Source organism: Mobula hypostoma, chromosome 26 (assembly GCF_963921235.1).
Source record: "Mobula hypostoma chromosome 26, sMobHyp1.1, whole genome shotgun sequence".
NCBI classification, from domain to species: Eukaryota; Metazoa; Chordata; class Chondrichthyes; order Myliobatiformes; family Myliobatidae; genus Mobula; species Mobula hypostoma.
Genome location: NC_086122.1, coordinates 14,341,190 through 14,368,503, shown reverse-complemented (window position 1 = coordinate 14,368,503; position 27,314 = coordinate 14,341,190). Strand labels below are relative to the sequence as shown.

The 27,314-nt window shown below is 41.8% G+C and overlaps 1 protein-coding gene across 2 annotated transcripts in view; it reads left to right on the top strand.

The window, feature by feature from the left end:
- LOC134338239 (glutamate receptor ionotropic, kainate 3-like) overlaps positions 1-27,314 on the top strand; it is a 563,480-nt gene that overhangs the window by 458,937 nt on the left and 77,229 nt on the right. For both annotated transcript variants that reach the window (XM_063033942.1, XM_063033943.1), the window contains one exon: positions 5,383-5,600. In XM_063033942.1, the coding sequence (XP_062890012.1) occupies positions 5,383-5,600 (218 nt within the window). The remainder of the gene's footprint in view (positions 1-5,382; positions 5,601-27,314) is intronic.

The window sequence follows — 27,314 nt, the reverse complement described above, 5'->3', positions numbered from 1 at the left end:
CTGTTTGTGCTACAGTGGAAGATGAGAAATTATACTTCGTATTCTCTCCACATTACAACTGGGACCCCAAGTGTGTGAATGGAGTCACCCACCTTTTGTGTGCTGGAAGGCATGGACTTCAAACTTTGCACAAAATCTCATGTACGATTATTGCTGGATCACTTGACATTGCCAGTAGGGCTTCTGGCAGGTCTGTAAACCCATAAAACATTTCATAATTCACATCCAGCAGTTGTCCTGCTGAAGCATCCCGCTGAGTCTCCTGCATCAGAACTCATTTCTGGGCTCACCCTTAAATAAAAAAGAACATGTGCTGCCCGCCCTCTCCCCCTGATCTGACTGCAGGCTAAACATGCCTAATGACTGAAACGTATAGGTCCTGGTTCTGTTAGCGCATAACTTTTGCCCTGAGTTGTCGACCAGAGTGATATTCACTCTTCTACACCTCTTGGCCAGTTGATGCATCCTGTTGATCTGAGAAGAGAAAGGGACAAGCATAGGAAAACTTCTCTGTTTTCAGTAAGTTGGAGGAGATTGTGTCCTGGTGAGAAAGCTTGTTGGATCAAGTGAATATGGGGATAATATTATCTTTAAATATTTTCTGCCTCTTTGCTGGCAAAGGATTCAGGAGTAAGTACTTTAGTGATGGTGACTCTGTTTTCTCCAAGACGATTTAGTGACGTAGTTCCATCTGAACCCTGTAGCCAACAACTGTTTCTAGTGTTATATTTGGATGATGTTGCTGTCATGGGTGCTAATAGGGTGCATAGGCTTTGAGGGTTTTAGATAGCGGAGGAGCATAGGGATTTCAAGTCCAGGTGCTAACTGATGAGAGCACTGAAGCTTTGTACATTGTGCGGTGTGTAAGGTTCTTGCTCTTGGTCAAATAAAGCATTTCAAAGGAATTCACTGATTCTCTACACATTTTCCTCAGTATCCATGCCTCAGTATGTGTGGATTCAGAAGGATCAAACATTTCCAGTGCCTTTTTAGATTCATCGGTACAGTGAGACACCAGTGCCCTTAACCATCTATTTGATGCCTCTGGTCCTAAATGGTCCCGCTTTAATTCTGTGCCATAAACCCCTGTGTCATAAATCTGAATGTTAAAAGGCCTGAACAGTTGAGATATGGCAAATTTATTCTCCATGGCAGGGCCTAGACAAGAGGGCACAACTTCAGGATTGAAGGACGCCAATTTAGAAAGAGATGCGGAGAAATCACTTTAGTCAGAGGGTGGTAAATCTGTGGAATTTGTTGCCACGAGCGGCTGTGGCCGAGTCACTGGGTGTACTTAAGGCAAAGATAGATAGGTTCTTGATCAGCCCCAGCACCAAAGGGTATGGGGAGAAGGCAGGGGAGTGGGCATGACTGGAAGAATTGGATCAGGCCATGATTGAATGGAGGAGCAGACTTGACGAGCTGAATGACCTACATCTGCTCCTATATCTTATGGTCTTATGATTCTCCTAGGCGCTTCTCTCTTCCGCTGCACCAGACCAGCTCGCTGTCTCTCACATCCCATCCTTGCAAGTTTCCCGTTTTATCTTCAGTTGTAGATCATTGGGCTGCTGCCATTACAGTGCACACACTGAGAAGAGCAGGCAAGTTCACAGAGTTGGCTTGCTTTCATTTGTGTTGCTCTTTCACAGAATCTAGCCCCGCTTAGGCAGTACGCCAACTCACAGCTCAGTTAATGCTGCTGAAGTCCATATAATGAGCAGGAAGCATTTATTTTAAATGCCACCAGTACTGGAAGCAACAGTTAGAGCTTAACTGCATGTTGTGATCTCTGTGTTGAATTTTTGGGATAATTCTACTTATTCGTGTGTGTGTGTGTGTGTGTGTGTGTGTGTGTGTATGTTTGTTTAAGTGGGTGGAAAATGAACTGCAGGTGCTGGAAAATCTGAATCAGGAGCAGAAAATCCTGGATGCATTGGATATTTCAGGCACATTCTCTGGAGAAAGTGGATGCATTCATGTTTTGTGTGGAACCTTTATTTTGCCAAAATTGATGATTTTTAGAAAACGGGAGTATTTAAAATGGAACACATCACAGATGAATGGGAATCTCTCCAGTTTAAATAAATACTGTACATCAGCTTTTATATGCACTTTTTTGATTAAAGACAGATTCGGATTGAGCTAAGTGTATTGGCTTTTAATTCAAAATAATGTAATTAAATGGAACAAATCAGATAACATATAGTCCAGTGTGCCTTTGGCATCTTTTTAAAAATATATATTTAAAATAATTTCACTCCATCACTCCATCCACTACAACAGGTAGGGTTCACCAGCAGCCCCTCATTTTAATTCTACTTCCTATTCTGATATGTTGGTCCATGGTTGCCTCCACGGTTACGATGAGGCCAACCTCAGACTGGAAGCGCAACACCTCATGTTCCGTCTGGGTAGACTGGGTAGCCTGCTTGTACTCCTTTGCTTTCTCCCCACCCCCCATGCCCCTATTTTCTTATTCTGGCTTCTTCCTCCTTTCTTTCTAGTCCCAATGCGGGATCTCAGCTGGAAATGTTGACTGTTTATTCATTTCCATGATACTGCCTGACCTGCTGATATCCTCCAGCATTTTGTGTGTGTCTGGATTTCCAGCATCTGCAGAATCTCTTGTATTTAAAATAGCTTGGTTATAATGAATTGAACTGAGTTGACTTTACTTCTTACATCCTTCACATACATGAGGAGTGAAAATCTTTATGTTACTTCACCGTCTGAATGTGCAATGTGCAATTTATAGTAATTTGTAATAAATAGTTTGTACAACAAGACAGTCAAGGTAGCATAGAAATACAATTTTATCAGCGTGAGTTAATCAGTCTGATGGCCTGGTGGAAGAAACTGTCCTGGAGCCTGTTGGTCCTGGCTTTACTGCTGAAAAATATAAAAAAGAACCTTTGTGGTTTCTGAAATAAACAACAGATTTCACCAGCGGTTGTCAAGATGGTCACAGTCAGTAGATGATCACTGTTTGATTGTAACTATGGTTGTATCTTGACTATGCATAAACCAGTTGATGATACTTATCAGACATCTTCAACCTGCCTACTCTTAAAAAAAAGCAGCTTTATCAAAAGTATCTTTGCATTTTAAACTTCGCCCTCATCTGAATGTCTGATATGAATGATGAATTGTTGAGTTCCTAGTACTAATACCTACAGCATTCCATAATCATAATTTCCCATTTTGTCCCACTTTCTATTTTCTACTTGTTAATAAATCTTTATGCTCTGACAAGTGTATTAACTATAATAACATGCATGCTGATCTAGCTTAATAAGGTCTTGATTAGAACTTCATCAAAGACCTGAAAATTCAGATACACCATTTTAATTGGTTCACTCTTAAATACTTTGCTGGCAGCAATTCAAGGAGACTAACAGATTTGTCAAACATGAATTCACCATCAAAACTCTATGTTCACACAGTCCAAAGCTGGTATCTTCCCAGTGCCCTGCTAACAGTTCCTCATGCTTTTACCTTTTCTGAGAGTTTTTCTGTGCCTTATGAAGACAGATACATGAAATTTGTTTCTTGGTCATTTCCGTATTTCCAAAGTCATTTCCCCTGATAATTCAGTAACTGACCCTCATTAACTTTAGCCAGTTTTATTTTTTTTCTTTTTACCCATTAATAAATGTTACTAGTTTCATCTTATGTTTTCTGCTGAACTGCTCCTATAAACTCCTTTCTCTCGCTACCAATGCTATCAATGCCTTGGTCTTCCTTTGCAGAATTTTAAAATGTCTCAATTCTCCAGCTTTTTCTTTTAGTTAGAATCATCATTAGCTTTTCCTTTGTCTTAAATCTATTTGTAATTTCTCTTGCTATTCGTTGTTGATAAGCATGACTTTTTTTAGTTAACAGAACATATTTGCTCGTAAACCATATATTAATTCTTTACATTTAACATTGTTTTAACTGTCATGTCTTTTAACATAGCTTCCCCATGTAATTTAGCCAAATGATGTCTCATGCATTTGCAATTTGATTTATCCACATTTACAATCCTCATTCCAGATTGAACAAATTCACTTTCAATCTTCATATAAAATTCACTGGAAGTTAGAGCTGAACATGAGTGGATGCCACTGTGATATAGCAGCTCTACAGGATATGCCCACTCTGCTGCCATCTCCTCTGATGTTCTGAGTGTAGACCATTCTTTTCCACTTCCTTTATCCCTCCCGTTAACGTCAGGGCTAGTCTGGAAATTATTCCATTTTTTCAGAAACTCTTCTGAAAATATTCTGTTGTTTCCTCTTTGACAATGCAAGTTACGAACAGAAAAACACATGGATGACCGTCAGTTTCTTCCATGCAATATGCACATGCAAGCCTGCAAAGAGTAGCCGGCCGGTGGCATACACACTGGACTTACAGGCAAGTGGTCCTGGGTTCGAATTCAGCCGGCTTTCCATCCATGCTGGTTTGAGGATCGAGCTGGCAGCTTGGCCTCTGTAAAAAAAAACAGACAAATGTTAAAAGAACTGCAAGGTTGCTGCCTGATGCGCCGCAAGGCGAGGAGTGGAATGAAAGATTCATTTGACTCTGACTTTGAGTTGCTAAAAATCCAGACTGATTAGAATAGAGCATAGAACAGTACAACACTGGAACTGGCCCTTCATCCCACCATATCTGTGCAGAACATAATGTCAAATCAAACCAAATTTCTTCTGCCTGCACATGATCCATGTCCCCCCAGTCCCTGCAAATGCATGTGTCTAATAGAGTCTTGTATGCCCTGATCATATCTGCTTCCTCCTTACCCCTGGCCACCTGTTCAAGGCAGATACCATCCTTTATATTTTCTGCATAACAAAAGAAGCTTGCCTCCTTCCCCTTAAATGCATGTCTTGATATCTTACTCTGGGGAAATGACTTTGACTGTACCCTATCTATGTTTCTCACAATGTTATTATTTTCTAATAGTTCTCCCCTTAGCCTCTGATAATCCAGAGAAAACAACCCATGTTTGTACTGTCCAATCTCTATTTATAGCCCTACCCTGTAACCAAGGCAGCATCCAGTTAAACATCGCCCGTGGCCTTTCCAAGGCCTCCTCGTCCTTCCTGTAATGGGCAATTAGAATTGCACATAATAACAGTTGTTATAAATGTATCAGTAAAAAACACTAATAGATTAAGGATATGTGCCGTGTTTGGTTCTCAATTCACACCTTCCTGATTATGAATCTTAAAATAGATCATTCATATCACTTTCCATTATTGAACCAGACTAATTTCATGAAATAAAATGAGAAATAAGCTTTCATTTATTTTTGAAAATGATGCATAATTTTACTGTATAATTTGTTGCTAACTAAAGAAGATAATTTTATGGTTTTTGCTTTGTTTGGTCCAGGATCTGAACTGATGCCAAAAGCCCTTTCTACCAGGATTATTGGTGGAATATGGTGGTTTTTCACCCTCATCATCATCTCATCATACACCGCAAACCTGGCTGCATTCTTAACCGTTGAGCGAATGGAATCCCCCATAGAGTCAGCCGATGACCTAGCAAAACAAACAAAAATAGAATATGGGGCAGTCAAAGATGGAGCCACCATGACTTTCTTCAAGGTAAAAAAAATCACACTTACTTGACACTTTGCTTACCATTACGCCTGGTTTTAATATCATTTTAGCCAGGTTTTAATACCATGTAGACAAGTGTTTAAGCATGCATAATAGATTATCTAAATCTTTGTTTGAAAGGAAGATTTATTTGAGCTGGTGAGATTTATGTTGTAAATATGGATGATTTATTAACATTTTTAAGTTCTCTAAGTTCTGTACGTTACACTGTTATAGCCGTGGGGTCACACATCCATTTGTTATGTTTTCAAATTTTAATCTCAGAATGTCTATTACTCAGGACCACATTCTGAAAGAAAGTCATTTTCCATCACCCCCTCCCACAGCCTTGTCACCAGGAAATATTATTTTATCTCCAAATTATGCTTGCAGAACAGCAGGACTTGAGCACAAAAACATAACTCTTCAGCAAGAGATCAGAAGACTTCCCTTCACCCCACTGAGTAGTAAATAGGTAGAAATGACTTCCATCAAAAAATGTTTGATCGATTGAAATGCTAACTTTGAAATGATGACTCTAAAATAATGACTATCTGGTTCAAGAAGGCCATAGGTTGGAAGGATGCAGAAAAAGAAGTGAATTTATGATCAAATTCTATTTAGATCCTGTGATGCTAAGGCTTGGAAGTGTCAACTTTGGAATGCAAATGCTTGAGAAATGAATAATATATACTATTTTGTATAATGCGAACTACATTAAAGTCAAATTCCATGAGCCCAGCAACAAGGAGCCAGCTTCCAGTATATATATATACATACACATATACTAATTAGATTTTATAGGATCATGAAAGTAATTCTGCAATGTAAAGTGTGAAAAATCAGCTCCTGAAATATTACTGTTTGAATATGAATTGATAATAGTAGAGATAAAAACAGAAAATGCTGGAAATTCTCAGCAGATCAGGCAGTACCTGTGGATGGAGAAGCAATCAGTGTTGTGAGTGCATCAATTCTGAAGAAAGATCATGGACCTGAAACGCTGACCAAGTATCTCCAGCTTTTGTTCCTTTTGCAGTATTTGTAATTTGTTAACCTATCAGGGTATGTTTGAGTATATGTGTATACTGGAGAGATGTTTAGAACACTTTGCAAATTTTGGAGTAAAAATCTTTATGACACTAATCTCCCTGTGATTGCTGAAAGGAGGTTAAATGCATTTAATAGAGCGAGTAGAATGAATGAGAACATAGTGTAGCGAGGTAGTACCTGAAGTATATTATCTTGTTATTTGTTCCTTTTCATGCCTTGTGGCGCATTGGTCAGCATTTAACTGTTTTCTTACAAGGCTGAGTGCTAGCTCAATGCTCAACCCTGCATGGATGGAAGGAGCCAACCAGATTTGAACTTGGGACCATTCGGCTCAAAGTCCAATGCTGTTGCCACTACGCCACCAGCCAGCAACATTGTGTTGGCAGCATGAAGTAGGTCAACTGAGTTTAAAGGGGCAAGTCTAGGATTGGAACCATGACAACTGAATACACAGCTAACCAAGGATGGAACAATTCAAATCCAAAATGCTAAACATCCCAGATTAGGAGTCAAACTGTCTTGTGGAGTAGGTTCTATTGTTGAGTAGGCAGAATCAATTCTTCACCAACGGTGAAAGGCTTCTTCGCTTTGGCAATACGGCTAGCCATGAAGTACGACTCTCTCAGAGCAGCAGCATTTGTGGAGGTGGTGGCTCTCAGCACTTGCTTCTGTCCCGCTTGCTCACGTTTTTCCCTCTCAGAAAACTCAACGAGTTTATTTTTAAGTGTGGGGTGCTTGGACTCAAGGTGCCAAGGCAGTTTTGAGGGATTCATTGCCTCATTAGACAGCTTGTCTCCACATATCACCCACAGGAGGCTTGGGGCGTGGAAGTCTCCCGTTGCAATAAAGCCATATGACTCGTCGTATTTTCTGTCGAAGGAAACTTTCTTTTTTTTCGCAGTCTCGGCCTCAGCTGTGTCCATGTTATCATCATCATTAGGCCTTTTATGTCCTCTACTACCTCTTCCAAATAAACTCTCAAGCGACGTTTGTTTTTTTACTCATCGAGTAATTGTAGATTCATGACTGACTGATGACCTCGCATGGGTAGTGGCCTCGCATGCGTAATGACCTCACGTGTGTTCAAGTTCAACAGTGGCCGTGACAGGGAATGAGGAAAGGTGCAGCTGACTCACATCTTTTCATATCGCCAAATCATATCGTTTCCTCGCGGCCCGGTAGCACATGCTTTGCGGCCGGGTACCAGTCCACAGCCCGGTGGTTGGGGACCACTGGAGTAGAGGGTAACAAGTAGTTGAGAGGAAAGAACATACATGAATGAGAAAACAGAAATGAGAGTTTTAAAATCAATGTTACGTTGCCAGAGTTAATCACTAGTGCAGTGTTACGGCTGAATGCGATGGTACGGCTTAGAATGGGAGGCTGAAGTTTAGAAGACTTTGAGTTCATGATCAGAAGAAGGAGATTATCGATTCAAGAGCACACTGGAGATGAGTCAAATTAACGAGGCATGGATAAAAGTTTCAGCAACAGTTAGGCTATGGGAAAGACAGTTAATGATTAAAGGTTAGATTTATTTGTCACATATCAAAATATTAGAACGTATAGTGAAATATGTCATTTGCATCAATTAAAATCAACGAGAATTATGCTGGGCAGCCTGCCAGTGTTACCGCACTTCAAGGGTCTACATAGCATGCCCTCAACTCAGTAACCTTAGCCTGTGTGTCTTTGGAATGTCAGAGGAAACTGGAGGAAACCCATGTGGTCTTGGAGAAAATGTACAAACTCCTTAGAGACAGTGATGAAAATTGAACCTAATGGGTGACTGTTGACACTGCAAAGTCATGCACTATGTTACTATGCTGCCCCTATTCGTTTAGTTTGAGGAAATGTTATGAAGGGGGAATAGTTCCACCACAGTGATTATCCCTGGATCAAAAAATGACACCATCATTTGAGAAGATTAGCCAAAGACGATTCCCTGGGAGAACTGCCCAGATTTTGGAGGGACCACTGAGATAATGTGTTGAGAAAAGAAGACTTTATGAACTTGTTGAAGGGAATTTTTGTTAACCCTGATTGTTCGGCAAGTTACCTAATGTTTTAGCAACAATGGCAAGTAAAAAGGAAACGGAACTGCTGGTTCAGTGGAAACAAGTATTATGTTTTCAGATAACATTGCTAGCACCTAGATATCAAACGGAGAAGGCTTGGAATGAACCAAAGTAACAGTATGGAAATGAAAGAGGTCATTACAGGTAGGAGTAGGCTTGAGTTCCCAGGGTATATGTCACACACACAGCTGAATTTAAGGATGACTTGAGCGGAGTCAGGTGAGAAATTAGAGAATGACACAAATTCAGGACAAGGAAAATGTGAGATTGGGAGTGGCAGGTATTGTTAGCGAATATTTGAGCTGCTGGGCCAAGATAAAGAGGAAAGCAGCTGCAAAAGTTGATAAGATGTTCTCAATGTTAATAGCAAGTCCTTGCACATTTTTGTGGAGATGAAGGTTGACAAGACAGATTGCCGCAAGGGAAGAAAGCCAGAATGGTCATTGCGCTTTAGTATGAATTGGAATACTGAATAGTTTTGACAACCTAGAGGTTGACCTTAGTACTTTATATGTTATGACCAGAATGACTAAACTTGTCATCTGTTATATCCATTCAAGTCAAGGTTGCTTCGAGAGAGTGTTGTCTGTACCACTGAAAATAGGCAGGGTGAGAGAGACCAGCCATTTTAATAACAACTTGGTCATCAAAGTTTGCAGTGAGAGTCCGATTATGTTAACAGAGAGTGAACCAAGGGAATGATCAGGCAAGGTCCATGATCGAGGTAAAGAGAGTAACACAAGAGATGGCAAAGTCAAAGACACAGACTTGGAGTCCTTTGTGATGTGGCATAGTCCATCTCAGGCATGTGGATGAGGCAAATGGTGGTAGCTGTTGCCAAGTAAGGAATTAGAGTCAAAGTCAAGTTAATAGTCATATATTCAAGCAAATGGCTTTCACTTTGCAGGAGTGAGTGGGAGTGGTGAGAGGCACAAGTCATATTGCATGTGAGTCTCACTTTGGAGGTTTGTGATTTGAGAGCGAGAGTGGGAAACATTGGAAAGAACAAGTCTTGTTGCTCTTGAGTTTCGCCAGGACCAATGAAACAGAGTTAAGTTTAAGAGGAGCAGCCATTGTGGAAATGGACAGGGTTAAAGTGGGGGAGCTGAAGCATTGCCTCGAGTGGCTTTGGCGAGAAATGGCGGAGGCTAAGTGGAGTTTCTGGTAGAGTTCTCTTTCTTTATTTTTTCATAGTTAGAGTAGCAAGAATGGAGCCCAGGGTAGGGTGTGCTCCCCGTCAGGTTGACTTTCAGTGTCGCTGGTGAATCTATCTGTGAGACTGCATCTGCCTGTAGCTCCTTGGAGACCGCATTAGAGAACTGGAGCTTGAGCTCAATGACCTACGGATGATTTGGAGAACAAGGTTATTGACAGATCAGAGCAACAGGGTGGCAGTTATACCTAACATATGCTTCGGAAGGCAGGCACCTGGGTGACTGTCAGGAGATAGAAAGGGAATAGGCATCCCCTGTTGTTGTTTTTCTGAATAACCAATATACTTCTTTCAATACTGTAAGGGTGAGGGGCAACCTAGCATGATAAAGCTCCAGTCTGGCACTGGGTCTGGCTTTCTCGCCCATGTGGGAAGCAGGAAGAAGAGGAGAATGATCATGATAGGGGAAAAATAATTAGGGGAACAGACAGGAGATTCTGTGGACATGAAAGAGTCTGTTGCCTCCCAGCTGCCAGGCTCAGAGCCATCTCAGAGAGGATCCACAGCATTCTACAGGGGAGGGTGAGCAGCCAGAGGTCATGGTACATATTGGTACCAACAGCTTAGTTAGGAAAAGTGATGAAGTCCTGGAGCAAATATAGGGAAGGAAGCTAAAAAGCAGGACTTCAATAGTAGTAATCTCAGCTTTGCTGTCTGTGCCACATGCTAATGAGGGTACAAATGGGATGAATGCATGACTGAGGAAGGGTGCAATTTGCAGAGTTTCATATTTGTGGATCATTGGCATCTCTTCTGAGGAAGGCATGACCTGTGCAAAACAAACACGTCATGGCTGAAATCGAGATGGACCAATATCCTTGTAGGCAGGCTTGCTAGAGCTGTTTGGGTGAGTTTCAACTAGGTTGGAAGGGTCTAGGAAACAGAACCAGAGTGAATGATCAGAGGATGGGGCAATTTGTGTACAGGTAGATATAGCATGTAGAGAGACTGTGAGGAAGATAGGGAGTTGATAGGGCAAAATTACAGTCAGCTGTTGGGCTGAAATGTATTGACTTTAATGCAAGACGTATCTGGATCAAGAGTGATGAACCTGAAGCATAGTTCGGTACTTGGAACTATAATGTTGCAGCCATTATAGGGACTCGGCTGCCACAGGGGCAGGAATGGCTGCTTGATAGTCTGTGTTTTAGATAATTCATAAGGCACAGAAAGGGAAATAAGAGAGTTGGGGGAGTGGCATTCCTAATCAGACATAGTATCACAGCTGTCGACAGGGAGGATTTTGTGGAGGGATAGTTTACTGAGAGGGTGTTGGTGAAAGTCAGAAGTAGGAAGGAACAATCACTTTACTGGGAGTATTCTAGTGGCCTTGTGTAGTAACAGAGACATTGAGGAGCAGATCAGTATGCTAATTTTGGAATAGTGCAAAAATAGTATTGTTGTCATGGGTGACTTCAGGGGAACATCGACTCAGACCATGAGAGGCCTGCATTGGGCATTTTCATGCCTTACAAGGTGCAGATTGGAAGTCTGTGTGAGGTACCACTCCTCGCACAGACACTAGAGTAATGTGTGATTAAGTGCCTTGCTCAAGGACACAAACACGCTGCCACAGCTGAGGCTCGAACTAGCGACCTTCAGATCACTAGACGAACGCCTTAACCGCTTGGCCACATGCCCAGCACAACTTCAATATCCCTGATATTAATTAGCCTCCTTAGTGCAAAAGGCTTAGGTGGGGCAGAACCTGTTAGGTGGGTCCAGGATGGAATCCTGCACAAGATGTGGACAAGCCAACAAGAGGAGGGGCCACACTGAATCTAGTATGAGGTAATGAACCTGGTCAGTTGATAAATTGCTCAGTAGGCGAGCATTTTGGAGACAATTATCACAACTCCCTGATCTTTAGCATAGCCTTGGACAAAGGTAGGACAAATGGGGGATAAGAGAGAATGACTGGGATGGAAGAATTCCTTGATCAAATGCCTGTTTTCCCAAGGCAGCAGGAAGTATAGACAGCTTCAGTGGTTTTGTTGATTGACTGGACTGCATTTATAACTCTGTGCAACTAGGCAAAACAATCGCCATGCCAAGCTGTGATGCGAATGGATTAGACACTTTGACTTTCTGTGGTGCATCTGTAAAAATTTGATGAAAGTCATTGGCAATGTGCCAAATTTTCTTCGGCTCCTGAAGAAATTGAGACAAGCTAAGCTTTCTTGGTTGCAGGTCCACCTGGCTAGACCAGGGCAGATTGTCCATTGATACAGACAGGAGAATGTATTCCACCCCACTTGCTGAAGTGAGTAACCTGCTCCTTAATTTTGCTGCAATCTACGCAGGATCTGAAGCTATGGCCTGTATCGCCATCGGGGTCGATCTCTTTTTTTCATGGATTCACTCTCCAGTAGGTCGATCTGTGATAACTGTATTATAGATACATCAGAGGGTGTCAGGGAGGATGTCATAAATTCTTGTGTTCAAAATGAACATTACTCCCTGAGCTCATCAAGAAGGAGGAATACATTTTGCCAGCGATTCTACTGAACTTTGCTTTTAGCCCATTATTGCATGAAACCCTTGCGATAATCAATGGCTGACCTGGGACCTGAGCTCATCTATTGACATCCATGATAGCATTGCGAAGCTTGTACCTGGTTGTACCTGACTTGAACTGCATTCTCGGTTCATCCATGGTTTCTGGTTGGGGAACACACCTGGATTGACCTCTTGGGCATGCTGTCCACTGTACGCTTACTGATGCAGTCTGTCACAACAATTAAGCTGGACACTGAGCCCTTTTATATGGAGTAACGCACAAAATGCTAGAGGAACTCAGCAGGCCAGGCGGCATCAATGGAAAGGGATGAAGAGTCGGTGTTTCAGTCATTCATCAGGATTGGAGAGGAAGGGAGGAAAAAGCCAGGATAAGAAGGTGGGGGGACATTGAAGGGGGAAAATAGGTGATTGGAAATAAGTACCTGGAGACAAAGCAATCGAAAAAGCTCATTTATTTCCTCAGACCAGTTACTATATGACTTTCTATACCAGATTCTCATGTTTCACTTTGTATACAGGAAGAAGGAGCACAGCCTGGTAGTCTGATTTTCCAGTATGCAAACATGGGATGGAGCAGTAACCATCTTGGTGGTTGTTGAGGATGTTTGAGCCTCCGGTGTGACAGGAGATGTGGTGATATCTTGATAATGTACTCTTGAAATTGGTCTGGTTGAAGTCCTCAGCTTCTCACTCACCTGGAGGAGAGGGATGCCAACGTTAGAATGCTGTTCCTGGATTACAGTTCAGCATTCAACACCATAATTCCCTCCAAATTCGACAGGAAGCTCAGAGACCTTGGCCTCCACCCCGCCCCTTGTGCAACTGGATCCTAGACTTTCTATCAGATCACTGACAATTGGTGAGGATGAGTTCCTTCACCTCAACCCCCCTGACCCTCAACGCAGGTGCCCCCCCAGGCATCATGTCCTGAGTCCCCTCCTCTACTCCCTTTACACCCATGACTGTCCTGCCACACACAGCTCCAATCTGCTGATCAGAATTGCAGATGACACAACCTTATTTCTAGTGGTGATGAGACAGCCAACAGAGGGGAGTTTAACACCCTGACACAGTGGTGCCAAAACAACAACCTCACCCTCAATATCCAAAAAAACAAAAGAGCTGATCATGGATTACAGCAGGAACGGAAACAGGTTCAACATCAATTGGACTGCAGCTGAGAGGGTGGATAGTTTCAAGTTCCTCGATAAACACAGCACCAAAGATCTCACCTGGACTGTACACGCCGGCTGTGTGGCAGAAGAAGCACAATGGCATCTCTTCCACCTCAGGCGACTGAAGAAGTTCAGCATGAGCCCCCAAATCCTCAAGACTTTCTAAGGGGCACTATTGAGAGCATGCTGACTGGCTGTATTACCACCTGGTACAAGAACTGCACCAACCTTGATCACTGAGCACTGCAGAGAGTGGGACAGACAGCCCAGTGCATCTGTGGATGTGAACTTCCCCCCACTGAGGACATTTACAGCAGCAGGTGCATAAAGAAGGCCTGGAAGATCATCGAGGACATCAGTCACCACAACCATAAACTGTTTCAGCTGCTTCCATCTGGCAAAAGGTACCACAGCATTAAAGCCAGGACCAACAAGCTACGGGATAGGTTCTTTCTACAAGCCATCAGACTTATAAATCCACATAGAAGCATAGAAAAACTACAGCACAATACAGGCCCTTTGGCCCACAATGCTGTGCTGAACATGTACTTACTTTAGAAATTACTTAAGGGTTAACCAAAGCCCTCTATTTTCTAAGCTCAATGTACCTATCCAGGAATCTCTTAAAAGACCCTATCATATCTGCCTCCACCGCCAGCAGCCATTGTGATGGAGTCGTAATACAAAGATTTTTACTCCCTCACGTTGTGGATGGATGTAAGACATAAATAAATTCAATGATGAACGAGGCCTGAGATTACACAATTTCAAAGTTATTGATAGAAATGTAGTTCCCCAAGTGCAAGCTTCACATAGGCCTGGGGTTAGACATAGACTATCAAAGAGTAGCCAAAGTGAATTCCTGTAACATGGATGGAATTTCACCATTAGATATTCCCAGTCTGAGGAACAGGAACTTAGAAAGATAGTCATGTGAATGCCACAGGAAGCTGATTAGAAAGCAATCCCTCTGCCTGTTCCTTTGCCTGCAGATTCCATAGTTGCATCCAGTAAGTTGAGAAGCCTTCAGTTTGTATGGTGCAGTCGAGAGAAGCAGGTCTCAGCCATGTTTCCATAATACAGAGCACTTGACAGGGACAGACTTTGAGGGACTTGTGTGAAATTATAGTGAAGCTTACCTGTTTTATGATTTCAAGAATGGTTAATTTATATAAATAGAGAAATTGATTAGGATAGGTATACTTACTCCCAAGTTTAAAGGAATAAGGCGTGATTTCACAAAACTGTATAAAACTTTTACAGGTTTGAGGAAGCTGGATGCAGAGAGGGTGATTTGCCTGACTGCAGGGTCTAAAATGAGGAGTCTCAGTCTCAGAATAAGAGGTGGAATGTTCAGAACTGTGATGAGGTGAAATTTCTTCATTCAGAGTATGTTAAAGCCCAGGAATTCTCTTCCCCAGAGAGCTATGTGGATTCAGTTGCTGAATTCATTCAATCAGAGTTTGACAGATATCTAAACATTTGAGTAAAGGAATATGAGGATAATTCATGAAAATGGCATTGAATAGATCAGCCATGATCTTGATGAATGTTATAGCAGGTTTGAAGAGTCAGACAAATGAGCCCTGCTCCTATTTCTTACTTGCTCATTTTATTGGTACCTCTTGAGTCTTGAAACATACACTCACTACCTGCTTTATTAGGTACACCTGTACATCTGCTCATCAATGCAAATATCTAATCAGCCAATCATGTGGCAGCATTTTTATGCACTTTTGAAAGCCTCCCACTTATGAAATATACCTTTGTTAGAAAACAACCTGGCCCAATCCACACTTGCCAGATCCTTTCTGATACCATCAAAATTGACCTTTATTCAATTTAGAATCTCAACCCAAGGACTAGAACTGACCCTTTCCATTATTACTTTGAAACTAATGGCGTTACGATCACTGGATGCAAAGTGTTCCCCTACAGAAACTTATGTCACCTCTCTGTCTCATTCCCGAATAGGAAATCTAGTATGGTACTCTCTCCAGCTGGGACTTCTATGTACCGATTAAGGAAACTTTCCCGAACACATTTGACAATCTCTTTCCCATCCAGCCCTTTTATAGTATGGGAGCCCCAGTCAATATGTGGAAAGTTAAAATCACCACCTATTACAGCCTTATGTTTCTTGCAACATTCTGCAAGCTCATTACAAATTTGCTTCTCTAAATCCCACGGACTGTTAGGTGGTCTATTATTTAGTCCCATTAACATGGTCATACCTTTCTTATTCCTCAGACCTCCCTATAAAGCCTCACTAGACAAGCTCTCCAGTCTGCCCTGATTGAGCACTGCCCTGACATCGTCCCTGACTAGTAATGCCACTCTTCCACCTTTTATCCGTCCCGCTCTATCATGTCTAAAACAACGAAAGCCCAGAACATTGAGCTGCCAGTCCTGCCCCTCCTGCGACCAACTCTTGCTAATGACTACAATCCCATAATTCCACATGCTTATCCATGCCCTGAGTTCATCCACCTTTCCTAAAGTACCCCTTGCATTGAAATAGAGGCAGCTCAGAACATTGGTCCCAGCATACTCGACCACTTGATTCCTGACTTGTCTGTAGGCTCAGCAACATCTTTCTCCACAACCACTCCACTATCTGTTCTGGCATTCTGGTTCCCATCTGCTGTGATCAATTGACTCAGCACAAACCAGTGATAGAACACTGGGACCGTAACACACAGCACTGCAGCTTGGCCATTAGCAGGATCTCATTCATCATTGTGAAGCCACACAAACACATGGTCTGGATGCAGTGGATAAATACCGAGCACAATTAATACTAGAAAATTCTAAATCTTCACTGTTTTTTCGGTTAACGAGGACTGACGGGTTAAATTGGCTGTCTGTTTCTGCAAGAGTTGTAAACTAGAGTTTCTAAATCATTTTATCCCTTAAATACCCATCTCCCTGCAGAGTTAAAGTCATGGTTATACCTATTAGAACTTTGTTTACGGTTTCAATTTAGAGAAGTTTATTGCTCTAATGATTCAGAGGTTTGTGCAATGCATGTAACTTCAAATCACACTGAAAGAAGATTGGAAGAATTCTCTTTATGGCTGAGAGACTATAATCCTCCATAACAAAGGAAGAGTGAAGTGGTCATTTGATTATTAAATGATTAGAGAAAAAATAATTCCTGGATTACTTTTTTTGATGCAAAAATAATGCAATTGCTTTGAAAAGCACACATGGCATAATTTCTTATCAGGTTAGTTGTGTGTTTGTGGAAACAGTGTCAAATGTGTGGATTTAAATTTTAATTCTGGCACAGGTCATCAGCAGCATTACTGAATTTACAGTTCCTTGAAAACATGGAAACAACAAGAGGCCTGTCAGCCCAGTGCTTGAGATGTGGTAGACTCTCCAATTAGTACAATATGCCTGCACACTCACCGTATATCCATACAAGTTCAAGTTGAAACTTATTGTCATCTGACTGTGTATATATGTGGTTGGCATCCATCTGTCTTGAAGGACAATGGGTGATGATCACCATCACAAGCCTGAGTGGAAGTTATGGAGATCCTGAGATGCCCAGTCATCAAGATCCTCCCTCTCAGCCTCACCAGTGTAGTCTAAGTGGAAGCTCATGAAGCAATATGTTTGGCACCAGCTTGGCTGCAGGAGCTGCTGGAAGGATGTTCAATGACATCCAGCTGCCTTAGGGGCTCCACTCCGGATTTGCTGTCTAGGTTTACTCCCGTAGCCTTCATCTCTCCCGAGGTTGCCCACAAGGCAGTGGGGCTGTTTATCCACAGCTGGGGATCTGGTTCACGAGCACCAGGGTGTGTCCGTACAATGGTGGGCTCGTGTGCTATGTGTGAAGGGGCCAGACCTCCTCCCCGTGCTTGGTAGTTCAGCCTGAGTCTGAAAGGAGTTGTTTCCATGTGTCACCAGCGACGACATGAGGCTTGCTGCTGGAGAGAATATGTACTGGCAGGGAGAGACTTACACATTCTTCTCTCCTTTTCACAAGACTGCTAGTCAGCGGTGGAAGCTAAAAGTAAGTGCAACAAGCACTACCCACTACACTACCACACTAGAAGCGTCACAACAACCATTTTGACACCAATGTCAAACATACATGTCAACTGTACATATATTCAACCAAACAAAACAACATACCTTTGGACCTTGGTACACCTATAAAAGATATATTATGCATTGCACATAAAACAAAATATTACCACAAATAAATTAATAAAATATAATTCAAAGTGCATGTGAAGAGCACAGCACAGGTAGTACAGTAAACAGCTCACTGGCATAGTTAAAAGATGTCAGTGGTGACAGGGTATTCATTAGTCTCGCAGCCTGGGAGAAGAAGTTGTTACCTAGTCTGGAAGACCTAGTCCTGATGCTCCTGTATCTCCTTCTTGATGGTAGTGGGTCAACGAGTTTGTGGAATAAGTGATAATGATCCTCAACAATGCTTCGGGTCCTTCAATTACAATGTTCCTGCTGAATGTCTCAATGAGGGAGGAGGGAGACCCTGGTGTTCCTCTCAGTAGTTTTAATATTCCCTGTAGGCTGTTGTGGTCTAATTCCTTGCAGCTTCCATGGCACACAATGATGTAGCCAGACAGGAAACTTTTGATGATGCTCCTGTGGAAAGTTGTTAGAATGGGCTGGGGAGGGTTGCGCACCTCAAACTCCTCAGAATATGTAGCCACTGGCCTTCTTTAGGCCTTGTAGGCCTTCTTTACTCATGAGGAGGTGTTGTGAGTGCGGGTTAGATCGTCTGTCACGTGCACAGCAAGGAAGTTTGTGCTCTTCACTCTCTCCGCGGCAGGGCCATTGATGTGCAACGGAGAGTGGTTGACCTGCGCCTTCCTGAACTCCATAGCTTTTATCTTTTACCTTGTCCACATTGAATTCAGGTTGTTATTCTCATACAATTTGACAAGCCTCTCTATCTTCTCTCTGTATGCCAAGTCGTTATTGTTGCCGATAAGGCCAACCACTGTGGTATCACCAGTGAATTTGATGCTGCGGTTTGGGCTGGATCTGGCAGCGTACACTCACCGTGACCCCCTGCACTCTCACCGGAAACTCACATTCTGACTCTCACTCTCACTATTACGAACATATTTCAAGTTTAAACCCTATTCTTTATTTGAAAGTTGCTATAGAATCTACTTCCTACATCCTTTTTGACAGCTCATTTCAGTTAATACAGTTTATTGCATTACAAACATTTCCTTTCCATTCTCCTCTGGATTTATGGTTAAATTTAATCTTAATGTAGTGTTTTAAAGTATTATCTTAAATTTCAGCCATCTAACCACAGAACATCCTGCAAAGAGGAAAAAGTTTTCTCTCAATAATGGAACAAAACACTTAATATTTTTGAACATGGCAGATGCAATTTACTGTGGATAAATGTGAAGTTATCCACTTTGGTGGCAAAAATAGGAAAACAGATTATTATCTGAATGGTGGCCGATTAGGAAAAGGGGAGGTGCAACGGGACCTGGGTGTCATTATACACCAGTCATTGAAAGTGGGCATGCAGGTACAGCAGGCGGTGAAAAAGGCGAACGGTATGCTGGCATTTATAGCGAGAGGATTCGAGTACAGGAGCAGGGAGGTACTACTGCAGTTGTACAAGGCCTTGGTGAGACCACACTTGGAGTATTGTGTGCAGTTTTGGTCCCCTAATCTGAGGAAAGACATCTTTGCCATAGAGGGAGTACAAAGAAGGTTCACCAGATTGATTCCTGGGATGGCAGGTCTTTCATATGAAGAAAGACTGGATGAACTGGGCTTGTACTCGTTGGAATTTAGAAGATTGAGGGGGGATCTGATTGAAACGTATAAGATCCTAAAGGGATTGGACAGGCTAGATGCGGGAAGATTGTTCCCGATGTTGGGGAGGTCCAGAACGAGGGGTCACAGTTTGAGGATAGAGGGGAAGCCTTTTAGGACCGAGATTAGGAAAAACTTCTTCACACAGAGGGTGGTGAATCTGTGGAATTCTCTGCCACAGCAAACTGTTGAGGCCAGTTCATTGGCTATGTTTAAGAGGGAGTTAGATATGGCCCTTGTGGCTACAGGGGTCAGGGGGTATGGAGGGAAGGCTGGGTTCTGAGTTGGATGATCAGCCATGATCATAATAAATGGCGGTGCAGGCTCGAAGGGCCGAATGGCCTACTCCTGCACCTATTTTCTATGTTTCTATGTTTCTATGTTTCTATGTTTAACACCCTGGTTAAATCTTCGCTAAGTTTCTTCTGCTGTAAGGAAAACATTCCCAGATTTTCCAATCTCTCCCTGCTGCCCAGTTGAACCACCAGGGTATGGGAATCATCAGCTGATATTATTTTCAAGAAATTGGCAAGTTTTGATGTAGCATTGTCAATGCTTTTTACAAAAATACACCCTGCAAGTCCCGATTTTGGCTGCCTTGGATGCCTTTCTCTCATTCTCCATTCTCAGTGCAACAACTCCCTGAGCACAATGATTGTGACACATTAAGGCGCAGTAGTGTAGCAGTCAGCATTAGACTTTACAGCGCCAGCTGTAAGATTCGGGTTCAATTCCTGCCACTGACTGTAAGGAGCCTGTCCATTTTTCTGATCACAGCATGGGTCTCTTTGAGTGCTTCCATTTCCTCCCACGTTCCAAAGATGCGCGGGTTTATGGTTGGTGAGTTGTGGGTGTGCTATGTTGGTGCCGGAAGTGTGGTGACACCTGCTGGGTGCTCAGTACAACCCTCGCTAGTTTGATTTGACGCAAATTGCACATTTCACTGTATGTTCCAATGCACATGTGACATATAAAAGCTAATCTAATCTATGATAATAAAATATGGCTTACTGAAGTCACTTTCAAGAGTTTGGAGAATGGAAATACTGCCTTTTGGACAGTATTGGCAATAAATTAGGACCATATTTCTTTATTGATTGAAGAAGAATCTATGCACATAGCTGAATACAATGCAATAATACCAATCTTACAAACGTAATAGCGGCAAAATTCATTGCACTCACTCTGTTTATTAAAGATAATATTTAATCTGCCCCATTTTGTACAAACTAAATCTGTTAGAAGTGGTTGCTGCGACAAGAAGCAAGCACTGTAGGCATCTCGTATCACTGAACTCAAACCCATAAAGGTTGTGACAAAGATTATAACAGTTCGTAGGACAACCGTGGTTAAGGTCAGACAACTTGATTCTTGAGTTCTGTCCTAACAGGGTATCCTGACATTGACCATGGCTGTTTCTTCCTATAATGAAGCTAAACAAACACATACAATGTTTCCTGTGGTCCAGTTACTGAATCCTTTCAGCAGAGTTTAAAATGAAAGAATTTGAGAAAAATGGGTAACAAAATGAGTCGGAAGAAACTGCCGCTCTTCTTTGTTCCTTGTTGATTCCTATTGATTCTGTGCAAATCAAGTCTCAATTAATGTACTCACATTCTGAGAAATGGTAAGACATGTAATTGCTTTGCGGGAGTGAGCTCTATGCATCGCTTTGAAGAGTGTTCCTATTCACTTCCAGGCAGTCCACTGCGCAGCAAGTCTGTTCGCAGTCCCGAGGCCTGGATTGTGCTATCCAGACATGGTGTCTGATACTGAGCACTAGAAAGCGAAATATGATGGTGCTTCAATAGCTAGTATCAGTCTTTTTGTCAGCATAGGAGAATCTAAAACTAGGCAGGTGTAGGTTTGAGGCAAGTATTTTAGAGGGGAACTAATAAGCATGTTTTTCACTCTGAGAAGTTGGTTGATATACCTATCATCTGAACACTTAAAATATGTTTGGACAGCTATATACAGTACTGTGCAAAACCCATAGGCACATATATATAGCTAGGTTGCACAGTACTGTGATGATTTTATTTATTGCACTGTACTACTGCCGCAAAAAACAAACATATTTCATGACATACGTGAGTGATAAACCTGACTCTGATATGGGTCTCTATTTTGGACTGAGCATGGGAAGGGGGCAGGGAGAGGGGAATCATGGTTGGGGAAAATGGGCAGGGAGATGGAAGCACCAGAGAAACATTCTGTAATGATCTATAATCCAATTGTTTGGAACCAAATAACATTGCCTGGGTGTGTCTGCACCCGCACCACCCCTCACCCGTAGCACACCTCTCTGCCACCCGCTCCACGCCCCTCCCACAGCACCCCACCCTCAACACTCCCTACATTCTTTGCTCACTCCAGATTTACAAACTTGCTCTCCACTTCACGTTGACCAATATATTACAGTGCAAAAGTCTCAGGCACCCTAGCTATCTACATATATATGAGACTCTTGCACAGTTCCGTAGATAGGAAAGACTTAGAGGGCCTATGGCATTGACATCGTTAGACATCTTGCTTGGCATGGAGGAGGTGGAATGCTATTCCCATCTTGTATAACAATATGAAACTGTTTATATGAACAGTTATATGGATCTACTGCATATTCACGTATATTGTTTAGATGAATGCAGCACTCGAGTTCTGATGGCACAGTACTGCTTGCTTAATTATATCCTGGCCTGAGTAACATTGACATTAATATTTGCCATGTCCTTTGATTATTCTGTGTCAACTTTGCATGAATTTATTTATTTTTCTCCATGCACTTCTCCTTTTGGGGAATTCTAGGGGATTAGCCCAGCAGTGAGCATCACAGCACTCCAAGGGCAGCAACATCTTCATAGCCCAATCCAGGACTAAAAGTTCCAGATTTGCTCTTTTATTCTTCATGTTTTACTGATCCTCATTCTCCAGACACTGCTCTACTTAACTTCCTACCCCTCAACCTCCTACCAATCAATTTAGGCTTTGCCTTTACGGCTTCTTGCCTGATTGCTGACTCTACCCCAAGCTCAGATCAGGCGTGTAGCCACCAGCTCCCCTTCCTCACCTTCTTTTCACTGACCCTGGCTCCGTCTTGATTTTTGTTCACAAAAATGTGATTTTAAAGTTTTAAATATTTCCCTCTAAGCTGACAGAGCCTAACTTTCCCTGCTCCCTTTAAACTCACTGTATATTAGGAGATTTACCAGGATGCTGCCTGGTTTAGAGAGTATGCATTATGATCAGAGATTAAAGGAGCTAGGGCTTTACTCTTTGGAAAGAAGGAGGATGAGAGGAGACATGATAGAGGTATACAAGATATTAAGAGGAATAGATAGAGTGGACAGCCAGCGCCTCTTTCCTAGGGCACCACTGCTCAATACAAGAGGACATGGCTTTAAGGTAAGGGGTGGGAAGTTCAAGGGGGATGTTAGAGGAAGGTTTTTTACTCAGAGTGGTTGGTGCGTGGAATGCACTGCCTGAGTCAGTGGTGGAGGCAAATACACTAGTGAAATTTAAGAGACTACTAGACAGGTATATGGAGGAATAAGTTTTCCGGCCTGAAATATCGACCGATCTTTTCCACGGATGCTGCCCGACCTGCTGAGTTCCTCCAGCGTGTTGTGAGTGTTTACATGGAGGAATTTAAGGTAGGGGGATATATGGGAGGCAGGGTTTAGGGCCTGAAGGGCCTGTACTATGCTATAACTATTCTATGTTCTATGTTCCATATTCACTGTATGATTATACAAAAACTAAAAAATAAGAATATCTTCAAGAAGCAATGACTCATAAAGGTGGTTTTGATTATTAAGGACCTTCACCATTTGGGACATAACATCTTCTTGTTACTACCATCAGAGAGAGGGATCTAGATAGGAAGACCAGCATACAATGATCCAGAAGCAACTTTTTCCTCTCTCCTACTCTCCTATCAGATTCCTGAACAGTCCGCAGCACTACTTCATCATTCCCTTTGCATTATTTATTTATTTTAGTAATCTTTAGCTATGTTTATGTCTTTGCATTGTACTGCTGCTGAAGAACAACAAATTTCATGTGATATAAATCAGTGACAAATCATAATCTGACTCTGAATTAAAAATGTGTGGGGTTATTAACGGCAGCAATATGCAACAGACCAGAGAATCTGCTGGTGTGAAATTTGCCATTGCCAAAGTCCCAAAACTACCATGGTGGACTTTCCCAGGCAGGCATTTGAAAGTTCTGCCCAATCTAATTGCCTGCCCCTCATCTGGGATTATGTCCCTGCCTGTGTGTCCCTGGAGAAAAAGCAGACAGTATTCACGGACAGAGTGAGGGATTTCCGGGAAAGGTGGATGCAATGGGGAATTGAGTGTGCTGGACAACAGGGCTCGGCCCAAAACTTCGACTGTTCTCTTCTCCATAGGTGATGCCTGGCTTGCAGAGTTCCTCCAGCATTTTGTGTGCGTCACCTGAATAAATAATAAGTATCATGAAGTACTGCAATATTGGATAAATTACATCCTATGAATCACTGAGTAAACCACCTTTGGAAAAGGAAACGTCCAAAGACTGCCAGATTATTGGGGTTTTATTAATACTAGTGGAATGGTGCTGCGGCGTCGTGACTGAAACTGGTAATCACTCCAAACTGATTATTCCTGTTTCTAATGAGTAGGAAAGTAAAGGGGAAAATTGAGTAAATGGAAGCCGGAATCCAGTTGGAGTAGGTGGAGTATATGAGATCAGATTTAAAGGCTGAACATGCGGTCCTAAGTGAGAGAGAGGGAAGTGCAGTGGGGGCTGTCACATTGGGTAAGTGGCAAAGTGATTGAAGAAGCACTGTATCAGTAGAATGCCCGTGTAATCTGTGCTATTCCAGGATGAATATTTCAGCAAGCTGCAGTGGTCAAAATGATCAGCACGTTCACCACTGCATTACTCTGTATGTTGGAATGTTGCAACTCTGAAAGCTAGGTTTCCCAGTGATATCACATCCAATGTATGTGAAGTCCTGTTAATAGAGAGACCGCCACATTGTGATACAGACATCTGGAAATTGAACAGTATTTTTACCTTTTATATAGAGATACAGCCTTCACCCTCATAGGCCTGCACCACCCAACTATATGTGATCAATTAACATAGTTACCTTTACGTCTTTGGAATTTGGGAGGAAACCAGAGCACCCACAGGGAGAATGGACAAGCTTCAGCAGGAATTGACCCCGAGTTGCATGAGCTGTAACAGTGTTATGCAAACCACTACACTACTGTCTGTTCAAGGTCCTTTCCATAGAGGAATTCACTACTGCACCAGGTACATCCACTGCTGGAAGTTTAGAAGAATGAGAAGTAACCCTATTGAAACATTTAACATGTTGGAGAGCTTGGAAGTATTGATATGGGATAATGTTGACTTGACTATAGATTCTCGAAAGAGAGGCCACGATCTCAAACTAAGGTAGCCCATATAAAACTCATTTGAAAAGAAACTTATTCACCTGGATGATGGTGAATTTTTGAAATTCTCTATCCTAGAGTTCTACGGAGGATCACTCATTAATTGCATTTAGGGAAAAAAAGTGATCAGTAGCTTCCTTGATATTCAGCAAAGGATTGAATGTGGGTACAGGGCAGGAAAGTGGTGTTTGAGGTAGAAGATAAGCCATATTCTTGTTGCATTGTAGAACAGAACAGGTTTGAGGGGTCAAGTAGCAAATCCTACTCCTATTGTTTAAATAGGAATAGCCTGAAGGTCACCGTTGGGCAATGTGTAGCACCTGCTTAGTCCCCTGATCAGGGTCACACGAAGCCATGGGAGCAAGAGGTGGATGGTTGTATGAGCAGCTGCTGCATATTACATCCTGGTTATGTGATCATTCGTGCCAGGTGGTCAATCTCTGAAGAGTATTGATAATGTCTGGGGTCACCCATCTCGGAAGGATACTGCCCAGAAGGCAATGGCAAACCACTTCTTTAGAAAAATTGGCCAAGATAAATCACGGTCATGGAAAGACCATGATCACCCATGTCATGCAACACAGCACATATCAAAATCCCCTTTAAGCAAATCTGACACAAGCCTGACAGTGTTCTGAAGAATTGCTTTTGCAAATACAGCCTACACTGGTCCTTGGGAACTCATGTATAATCAGAAATCCCAAAAGCTGTACCTTGCATGGATTGTATGCTATTCAACACTAGACCACATACCCTGATCATTCATTAACAGTCAGCATCACATAGGAACTGGTAGGAAAATTAAATATTCTGAAGATTCTGCAATTTTCCCTTGCAATTTATTTTTCTTTTTTTTTAATTTTATTTTTATTTGGATAAGGAGTTCACAATTACCATGTACTTTTTTCACACATATAACCTTTTCCATTTTTTTATATGTATAAAACTACAATTATTTATACATTCCTAAGTACACATTGAGATGATATAAAAGCAAACTAAACATTTAAATAGATAATTATGTACTGTGGTAAATCTAACCTATTAGGCTAAGTAATGAAATTAGTTGTTAAGAAAAATGGTAATAATAGTTTCCATACAACCCTTCTGGACCATTTCCACTGGTCCAAAATGTTGCATACAAGCCTATATACCAACCATTGTAGGTGTTTCTATCCCAATTTGTTCGTGCTTGTTCCTGCCCGCAGACATAATTATCCAATCCCTATGTACTTATTTACTTAATTTTTTCATTTTTTTAATCCCTTTCCCAAATCTTTCCCTTTACTTGTGTTAATTCTCTATTTTCCAAAAAAAAACAACAAACATTTAGACTAGGGGTGCTTACGTTAGCAATATTACTGTGTTGATGAGAAGAGCAATATAAATCATTAGGAGAGTCATCTAAAGTCTGCTCGCATTGGGGTTATATATTCAATCCATTTATTCCAGATTTGATAAAATGTTTCTTTTTGAGTTCTCAGGGAGTAGGTCAACTTTTCCATTTTAAATATTTCCAAGATAATTTCGTACCAATCTTCTAATGTAGGTGGTATTGGATTTAGCCATTTTCTAGTGATTGATTTCTTACTTGCCGCTAAGAGGGCCTGCAGCAACTTTATATCTTCCTTCTGTTCAAGGAACAATACATGCCCCAAATAGAGCGTCTCAAAGTTCAGAGGTATCTGGGACCTAAGTACCTTAACTAATATTCTATGAATACCTTCCCAAAATAGACTTGATTTAGGGCAATCCCAGAAAATATGAAAATGATTTGCCTCCTTGGAGCCGCACCTTCTCCAACACATCACATTTGTATCTTTATATTTTTCCTGATATGGGGTCTTGAAGTATCTTATAATGTTTTTCCAACAATGTTCTCTCCAAGTCAAAGAATTAGTCGAGGACCATTGAAAGCTGCAGATTTTCCCCCAAGCCTCCTCTGAAAGTACCAACCCCGCTTCTTTCTCCCACTTCTCTTTAGTATACAGTGTATTTACATTTTTAGCATGGGAGAGTGCATTATATAGGCGAGAAACTGATTTACTAGGTATTGAACTGCAAGCCGAATTCAGAATCTTGAAAAATTCTAATTCTACTGTTGATAGGTCTGTATATCTACAACTCTGGTTAACATAGTTTCGTATTTGAAGGTACCTAAAAAAGTCATTATGTTCTAGGCCATGTTTGTCCTGCAGGATTTGGAAACTTTGTAATACTCTTTTATCTATAAATGAGAGGTAGGTTGTAAGACCTTTCTTTATCCATAGCTCAAATCTTTTATCTCCTCTGTTGGGAAGGAATTCGGTATCATATGCACACCATCTAAAGAGTTTTAGCATGTTATTAATTCCACATGAATTAACCACCTTCTGCCATACTTTTAATGTAAGATTTATCCAAGC